Here is a 10,356-nt window from a genome sequence, read left to right as displayed (position 1 = left end):
AATCAATAATGGAAAAATTGTTAAATTATTTTAATGAAATATATCTTAATATTGTTAGAATAAGAACTTTTTGCCCCATAAAGGGTAAATAATTTTAGGTCTGGAGAAAAAGAAATTCAGACAAATGGAAAGGGAATAGAATATTTTTTTCATCTAGCAAAATATAATATTTTTTAAATATTTAATTCTTTTTTTTTTTAAATTTCCTTTGTATTCTTATTGCTTCTCTGCAATATGTTCTTTGAAATGTACAAGAAAAAATATATAAATTGTATTGGAATCAACTGCAATTGAGAGATTTATTTTTATTTAGAGAAAAAGAAACAGAGAAAGAAGGGAGAAGAAGAAGAAGAGAAAGAAAGAGGGAAACATAAAGATAACTGTACACAGAAAGAAAGGACTTTGTAAGAAAACAACTCCAACAGCAAACTCTTTTGAAAAAATATTTCCAACTGACAACAATAAAGCCAATAACAGTAATAATGCAGGCCAAATTTATTGGTTAGTTCGCATATTTAAAAAATATTTCTTTGTCTATCAAAAATTATAGATTTCTTAACAATTTTTCAACTCCACTGACAAGTTTACCAGTGTTTTATGTCTGTTTGTTGCTTTTGTCTTCTTTTTCTTCTTTTCTTCATTTTATATTATTGTTATTATGATTAATTATCATGATTATTACCATTATCACTTTTACTCAAGTTTGCTCTTTCTTTTGTTTTCACTCATTTTATTATCAAAATATCATTTTCTCAAAAAGGAAAAAAAAATTATAACATGTCAAGGAGAAATGCTCAACCTTTGACTCCTCATCCACTATTTGCAATGTCTAAATGGCAAGTGAAGATATTTACATATTTACCTAAAGATGACATAAGTCTAACTAATGGTACCAATTGATAGTCCTTCTGGAGACAGTGATAAGAGTGAGATAAGAAATGAAAACAATTTCAAGTAGTTTACTAGTAAGAAAGTTAATTAACCATTATTATTATTATTATTATTATTATTATTATTATTATTATTATTATTATTATTATTATTATTATCATCTTCCAAGAGAACTAAACTAAATCCAATTTTCAACTATTTTAGTAAGTAAATAAAATTTTAAAATAAGGTAATTATATTTTACTTCAAAGCTAATACAGAATAACCCCAATTAGATTACTTTTCTTTAAAAGTCACTATCAACTGGTGAGTTGATAGGGAATAAATCACGATATATTTGTATCTGTTGATTAGATGAATACCAAAGGTGAAACATTTTACTTAAAGCTAGATATTTTAAGTGTGAGTGTTCCCAGAGAGGGATAATATAGATCTAGATTCATTAAATTCAGTTGAGTAATAATATCACTTTAATCAAAGGCTTGAATAAAATTGTGATCTTAAAGCTTATCCCCACAAATGTTGTAGATGATCTTCCAGCCACACTATTCAGATATGGTAAAATATCCTGTATTCCTGAACACCAGTTAGCCTTCATGACAATGAATAAATATCTTGAAAATGGGGGATATTTAAAGATATAGTTTTCTGTTTGAATTCCCTGTGATATTCAAAATGTCAGCATATTGCTCAAATTTTAAAGTTTTATCAAATTGTGCGCCCTTATAATAAGAGGTTGATATATGTTATTCTAACTCACAAAAATATCACATTCAATTTTATAAATAACAACTTGGAAATATAATACAATTATTATACTTAGTTGTATGCAAATAGCTAAATTTAACATTACAGGGGATAAAGCACTAAAAACATAGAGCCATTGCAATTATATCTGTGCAAATTTTATAAATTTTTCCTTTATAATTTGTTTAAGGCATATAAAATCAACAACATAGCAGACATTATTGGCAGTTATAATGTTCTATTGCAGGCTAACTGGCCTTCATTACAAAAATATATCTGAAAATACTTTTATATGGTTCCTCATGGTGATATTTCTAGTTTTAATACAAAAAAATATCAGCGTGGAGAAAATAAGTACTCCAACAATTTGTTAAATAATTTATTTGTTTTATTTTTTTATCCCTTGTTTTTCAATACGACTTTCACTTACACGATCCAATTTAGTTTCAATCTATAGGACCCTGTTTGGTTTAAACATGAGGAGCTAGTATAGTAAGGTGCTCGTATATTATTTGATTTTTACATCACAGATATCATTCAGACAAAATGAAATTTCAGTTGTAAACTGGAATGAAACATTTTTTTTCTTTGTGGGCTGGGGAGATACAATGACTCACTACAGATTAGGTTATACTAATCTTTCAAGAAAGAAACTGGATATACCTTATATCACATATTATTTGAACCACTCTGACAAGAGGCCCTTGATATCTCTTTTCAAATCTTCATATGTAACCCACAACCCATCTTAGTGATATAATTGTTTTCTCAAAACATACATAAGTTCCTCTAAGTAATAATTTCATATTTATTTAGTAGTGAAATGCCATCTTACCAATTCTTGAAGATAATCAGTCATTCCCTAGAAGTAATGAATTAATTTAGAAAATATCAAATTATGATAAACAAATAAATAGGCTAATTGTTGGCTAGTCAATATTCTAGAGTGTGGGAGTCTGAATGAATGTTAAATATATATGAATAAGTTGAACTGAAAAAAAAATGGTGTTTTATCATATCTACAGAACAATGTCATTCTCAACAGAAAATACAAAAAAAAAAAGAAACAAACCATAAAATGGATAAACAGCGGTATAAATATTAAAAAAATTAAACCAGAAGAGTACCAATAAGGAATCAAAAAGTTTGTATTGGTAGCAATACCACTGAATTTAATCATCTTAAATAGGGATGAGTTGTCAATAGGTGAGTAAAGTGTCTTCCAACATTAGGAAAACATATTTTTGCTGGGGGTGGGTGAGTTCTGTACAAAAATATTCTTTTTAGTCATTTTTTTTTTTCCTTTCAATAATACCAAATTTCTTTACATACGGATTTCAGATTTAGTTTTGAATGAACATGAAAATATTGAGAGAAAGAAAGGATATTGCTTCATTTAATTTTCAGACATTTCCTAGAGTCTACAAAAGTAGAGTAAAGAGGTTAGAGTTTGATTTTAGTGGGCGAAAGGGCATTTTCATGGCAGTGTTGTTTAGAAGATAGACAAGGTTAATGAAAAAAAAAAAAAAAAAAAAAAAAAAAAAAAAAAAAAAAAAAAAAATTCAGGGATATTCACAATTAGATAATTGATTTTTATGTCCTTAAATCATATTGGAAAGAGAAAAAAGCAAATTATGAATTTCTTAAACAAAATAATTTGATATTTAACTAGTGTATAAGTCTATATGATTACCAATTATTTTTGGTCAAGTCAGAAGTTTAAGTCATATATGTCGTTTGATCATAGACGTAATAACAATTTTGGATGTCTCAATTTACTTGTACAGTATTTTACAAGTAGCAAATAATTTGCATATAGAATGATTGTTTTCTCTGAGAAAATGCCCTATGTTTCAAAGAATAAATTTAGCTGCTACAGGCCTTATAGCAATAAGTTCATATCCTTTGAATGTATGTCTAATAAGACATATAGTGATCAGCATGTATATTTCATTGCTGATTATAGAGATTGTCTGTATTGTGTAATGCATTAGTATAAAAACTACATCAAACAGTAATTTGGATATAAACATTAAACAACAATAACATTAATGTTTCTATTATTGTTATATCTTCCAGGATATTCCTCTTCAGCCATATAATTCCAACTTAATTAACATTATCTTCTTTAACATCTTTACAAAACTCTTTTTAACTGATTATTAGAATACATTTGTCATCATACTCCTGTTGCACTTTTCATGATTGGTGGTTATTTAGTGAGACAAATGATATTCAAGTTATCATAGGATGGAATCTTTTATTGAATATTTTAACAATCAGAACAGTTACACAATGTCTTAGTGACATTTTGTAAAATTGCTGAAAGGCATAAATTCCTGCAATTGTGTTTATCTTAGTTTGATAAGAAAGGATTTGGTATTCTTTCTGACATTCAATATTTTATCAAAACCAATTATTTCTGCTAAGTTGATTGCAAAAAATAAATCAAAGTGTTTTTGCCTATTACAAAAGACAGAAATATGCAACAAGTTCTAATTTGGTTCTGTGGTTGATAACTTATAGTCAATTAAATTATATTCCTTCTAGAAAAAAAAAATTATTGATTATGTTTAGGTAATTAGAATGAACTTCAGAAACTGGGTAATTAACCATCTACAAAGCTATTTGTACAGTTGACCAGATATAAAGTTACAAAATTCTTAAAACTCATCATTAAGATGAAAGGTGGTGAAATGAACCAATGGTTGTGCTTTTAAATTGAAACAAATGAAAATAAGGATGAATATCAAATCATTGCTAGTTTTTAGTCAGAAACTGTAAAAGCATGATATACAGATGAAATGTATGGACTGTTAGGACCTGTGAAATATGTAATGTAGTCCAAACCATTAATATTAGAGAGAATGTCTGATCAAACTACATGGATGTATAGTGATTTTAAAGTCACATGCAGCATGAGTTGATGACTAATAAATGAGCTTACAGACTGGAATTATTTTTGTTTAATTTGATTGTGAGTATTCTCATAGTTTGATTTTGTTTACATTTAGGAACTGTTAGCTGGAAAACCTAAGTATGATGCTAATATTGATAGCATAACCATACCCCAAATGAAGAAATTTTTAAAAATTTGAAATAAACTCCGAAGTGTTTATAATAACACTTACAAAAATTATAGGTTTTTTTTTCAGGTGCAACTTGACACCTGTAATATATAATTGATAGAATTGTTTTGAATATAAAATGTGTGTTACAAAATCTGAAGCTAATATAGAAGTCAGGTATTTGGAGATGAAGAGTAATTATTAAAGGTCATTTGTAGAAAATCTCAGCACATTAGCTGAACTATTAAATGCATTTTGTCAAAGATCTCCAGTAGTATTTGGACGGATAAACATGTAAAAGTATTGTGAAAATTAGAAAGAAGAAAAATAATTGAATAACAGAGCAATGTATTGAAATTTAGAAAATACTGGTTAGAGCATCATTAATTATTTAATGGTACTTTACTGCAGGAATTGAGAAAATGTTAGAAAATTAATTAGCACATGCATCGAAGATTAATATGATCAGAAAACAGAATTAACTTGGCAATAATGTTAGGCATTTTAAGGTTTAAGTCCTTTTTATAGCCTTATTTTAGAATAATTGTCTCTGCTTCAATGAAAGAGTGCCTAAAGACAGGACTTTGAGTTTATCAAAATGGGTTGGTTATTTGCTTAATCTTATAAAATTTTCATAAATGATTGAAAAGATGTGGAAATAACGATGTTATTTTCAAAGTTACCAACCAGCACCAAAGTGATTTTCAAGAATAAACCAACAATGAGTTATCACAGGAAAGGTTTTTTTATGAGTCAGTAGAACTGCTTTCTTGGACTAGATGAAACACAAAGACCTATAAGCAAAATACAAACTAATGAGTGACTAAATGAAATGAATACCATATCGTTTTTAATAGATGATGGTGTAAAACAGCAATTAAACTGTTATGGTAGATAGATTTCACCAGAATATTTCTTTACGAAATTTTGTCAACAAACTTGGATTTACCAAGAACATGAAACAAAGACATGGAGAATGTATGAAAACTAGTTTATGGCTGAGATTGATTATACTAAACTTTCAAACATTAAAGATTAAATGTTGGATTAAGTTCCATTTAATAGAAGCTTCTCCGAATTATCCTACTACATATGTCATTTGTTAAATACATAATGTAAATATTTGCTAGCTACATGTATCAAAAGAATTCAAGTACCAGTAATATTCTGCTAATGCTAATCTGTAGCTATTATTTAACCACTAGCTATTATTTAAAACAAGTAGCTATTATTTAACCATTACTATAACTAAAGCTTGATCTTAGAATTAGGAAAAATTGTAAATTATAAATCATACCAACTAGTTATTAATTTGATTAATTTATTTATAGACATAATATGGCATGTCACAGAGTTAAAACCTAAACAACCTCATGCCATTATGAAGAATTGATATATTAATGATCTCTTAAATAATCCTAAATTTTGAAGTTCATATTATTATCATCAATATTATATCTGTTATTCCTAACCTTCTACACATCTTGCTCCATACTAAATATACTTTATACTGATTGCAGTGATGTCTTAATGTATTTCTATTTGCTGGTGGTTTTCCCAACAACACCAGCAACACATATGAAGACATGCTTACTGAAAATCAAAAGCATGTTGAGGTTCCACATGCTACTAAATCTTATGGTTATGTCAAGTTAAATTAAGAATAAGACAATGCTCCCATAAACAGAGATATTGAAAACCCTCTCCAATGGGCACATTACAAGCTAAACTTATTCAACAGCACCAAGGTATGGTCATTCATGTAACATTACAGATATGTTAATTAAATGAGTCTAAACTTGAAAAACTTCACTTACAGTTCTGTACAGTTGCTGATATTGTACAAAACAGAAGTGCAACCTACATTATAATATCACATATCTGATATAGTATGGCTATTATACAAACTTTTACATCCAAATAAAGGTCAACTGACTGATTAGTAAACCTGCAATCACCAGTACACTACAAATAATAGCATACTTAAATTATGTGTTCTCTATTTTTTCTATTATATCTATAGATAAGATAGCTGCATAGCAGCTCTGTTGAAGCCTAACTGGTGCACTACCTTATCTCCTTCATCTCTCATATCCTCACTATGACTCCCAAAACCATGTATTAAACACTTGAATCAATCCTTCCCCTCCAGAAATGCAACATTTTAGTCTGAATTTTTTCTACAGACGTTCAAGTTAAATATCACCTTATTGACTTCAACAGTCTGAGAAGGTTTTCAAAAGCTATAGTTTCTGTTCATCTTCCTTGCACTATGTTATTTAAAAATTCATATTTCATTATTGAACATGTAATTTATCTATAAATATATTTAGGAAGATTTCTTTGATATAACTGAAGAAATTTAATAAACCTCACACCAGAGAATTTAGCTACTCAAAAACTGTCTTATTAAAAAGTATAGTTTTTATAAGAAGGAAGTGTAAATTGGGTAATGTTTGGAGAAACTTTTAGAGGAAAAAATGGCTGAAGAAGGAAACTTATTCAATTCTATTAATATTACAGTGAGATATTTAGTTTGTACAATGTCTGTTATCTTTGATCTTTTCATACTATATATAAGCACACTTATATACAGATGGTAGTGTATATAATGTGCATGCAATGTTAATATAATATGCACTCTGTTATATGTATTGTAGAAGTTGTGTCAGCAGCATGATACATAGAAATGTATGAGTGATGTGTGAAGTTTGTATGAGTAGTATGTGTATGTATCTGTAGGAGAGGGGAATTTTTATACTTGTTACTCATGTATGTTTGCATGTAAGTGAATTGTGTAAGCATGGTATAGCATATGGTGTTTACTGCATTTTAATATAGTACATGTGGAGTATATTTATGACATGATATTTTGTGGTGTTTTTAAGAGTATTTGTATATACATGTGCACATGTGTTGTGATAAATCTGTTGCTACGTGTATGTGAAGTGTAACATATGCTGCATTTTAAAAGCTGTGAAACATATTGAGACACACATTGTAATATATTGTGGAACAGGTGATGGTGCATCATAATATCCTATGTATGTAAATAGTTATACAAGTTGATTAATTGTGATGGTACATCATGTGATAAATATTATGGTAGCATGTGATGATGTATCATCATAAATATTACAATTATGATGTATATTAGGGTATATGCAGGAGTTGTGAAGTATCATATATGTGTTAGGACATGCATGTTATGATTTGTTTTGATATGCTTTTGTGATGCATCTTACAATACATATTGTAATGTATGTTACGAAAGTAGGTGATGGTGGGTTGTAGCAAACATCACAACTAAGATATATATTGGGACATATATTGTGTATTGTAGAACTTGTATCATATGCGTTAATCCATGTATGGTATGATGTGCCTTGATATGTATATTATGGTGCATCTTACAATACATAATATAATGTATTCTGTGATGTTACTGATCTAAAATCTTGATAGTAATCAGTAAATTCCATGTTACTCTATATGCATTCACAGACACCAGCTTCTACATACACATATATATATACACAAAACTAGAAAATTGTCAATAGGAAATGAAGAGACTTGATGACAACATGAAGAAAGCACCATATACACAGAGAGAGTTATTTGAATAAGTACAGAAAAGACTGTAAATGCATATACAGGTAGCAACAGTAAGTACAAGGAGTGTCATGAATAGGTAAATAAAGTAAGTACCATTCATTGAGTATTTATAAATATAGAGAATAGGGTGCACTATAATGACATGTTAAATATAAGTAGATTTACATGTAGAGAGTAATATGCTGCACAGTTAGCATATACATACATAATACACACACACACACATATAACACATACACACACATATATACATACATAGACATATATACACCTCTTTTATATATCTATCTATATATATACATATATACACATACATGCATACATATACATGCATACATATATATATACACACACACACACAAATATACATACATATATACATACATACACATAGGTATATTTTGAATCTAAATATCATATCTGGTGCATATATGAAATATTTTTATAGTTAATAATCTTTAAATGAGGACGTCAAGATGTTCTCCACTTACACATTCCTTACAATTATTAATATCACTAATTTTTCAGTTTAATATCTACCACCAATAATTTACTAAAACTTCAAACTCCATTAATTAGATACTTATTAGAACCTGAATTTATATCTATAACTTCAATCATTAAACCTTATTTACTTAGTAATGCATAAATAACATCCCCTTACCTCTAATTTTTTCTATATCTGTTATCTTTGTTACCCTACTCCACTCAAGCATACAATCATATATTTCATAACCCTTCCTTTCTTATAGTATTTATTTATTGATTTTATTTATTTATTTGTACATATGTATATATATATATATATAAAATATTATTAAACATTTTAGCATACAGAATATATATCATTATAAGCTGTGCAAATATACCCTGGCTGTATACCTGACTGTGTATATATATATCATCATCGTCATCATCGTCGTTTAACGTCCGCTTTCCATGCTAGCATGGGTTGGACGATTTGACTGAGGACTGGTGAAACCAGAAGGCTACACCAGGCTCCAATCTGATTTGGCAGAGTTTCTACAGCTGGATGCCCTTCCTAACGCCAACCACTGAGAGTGTAGTGGGTGCTTTTACGTGCCACCCGCACGAAGGCCAGTCAGGCAGTATATATATATATGTACTTCTGTGTGTATGCGTGTGTGTATGTGTGTACATATATATATATATGTGTGTGTGTATGTGTTTGTGTGTTTGTGTGTGTCTATATATATATATAAATAAATTTTTAATTTTATTTTTTGCTTATATGTGTATGTGCATATGTTTATATGTATACATACATATTTGTGCATATGTACATAATAAATAAATATATATATATATATATATATATATATATACTCAATAAAACATGTATGAGTAACTATGTATTTGATGTTCATGTCCCAACATCCTAATGCATTAATCTAAAATATGCATTTACATATTCTAAATGAATACCGGTCTATAATTAAGTTTTACTAGATATGCATTATAATGGCTATTTTCAAGCTTCCATCTATCCTCTATTCTGACCATGTTATATTGCTACTCCTCTACATCTTTCCACAACTGTATCTATTACTAAACCAATAAGAATAATCTATAGGTTTTTATTTTTAGTTTATTTTATTTTATGCTTTTACTGTTATTTTTTATCTTTTTAACTTGATCTTATTTTTATTTTTTATTCGTATTTTATTTACCTATTTATTGTTTTCTAATTTATAATATATTGTATATTCAGGAATATATAAAACCTATGAATTAAATATACTTATTATAGCTTTCAACTTTTTTTAACCCACTAATACTCTGTATGCATCCTTCAAAAGAATGATTACCTAGGTTCCTTGAGCTCTGAATTGACCCTGAAGACGACCTACCACCATATAGCTAGAACATGATACCTTTCTTAGCATTTAACCAAATGTTTGGAAATTCTGATCAACTAAGTGACGACTGAAACATATATGCAGGTTCCTTTATTTTATTTTTTTGAGTTTTACAACTTGTAATCAATTTATTTGTACTGTTATGTCTTTTAAAA

At 28.2% G+C, this 10,356-nt stretch overlaps 1 protein-coding gene across 3 annotated transcripts in view; it reads right to left on the bottom strand.

Annotated features, from left to right (window-relative positions):
• The window catches only part of LOC106876239 (transmembrane protein 117), a 145,973-nt gene that overhangs the window by 9,389 nt on the left and 126,228 nt on the right, over positions 1–10,356 (bottom strand). For 2 of the 3 annotated variants that reach the window (XM_052968314.1, XM_014924720.2), the window contains one exon: positions 243–2,500. The exons of the other annotated variant lie outside the window; for it this stretch is intronic. In XM_052968314.1, coding sequence (XP_052824274.1) covers positions 2,447–2,500 — 54 coding nt within the window. In that variant the 3' untranslated portion in view covers positions 243–2,446. Of the gene's footprint in view, positions 1–242; positions 2,501–10,356 lie in introns of those variants that run through there. 3 annotated transcript variants of the gene reach the window in all.

Source organism: Octopus bimaculoides, chromosome 5 (assembly GCF_001194135.2).
Source record: "Octopus bimaculoides isolate UCB-OBI-ISO-001 chromosome 5, ASM119413v2, whole genome shotgun sequence".
Lineage (NCBI taxonomy): Eukaryota > Metazoa > Mollusca > Cephalopoda > Octopoda > Octopodidae > Octopus > Octopus bimaculoides.
The sequence above is the reverse complement of the archived record's forward strand: the minus strand, read 5'-3'. Positions and strand labels throughout refer to the sequence as shown.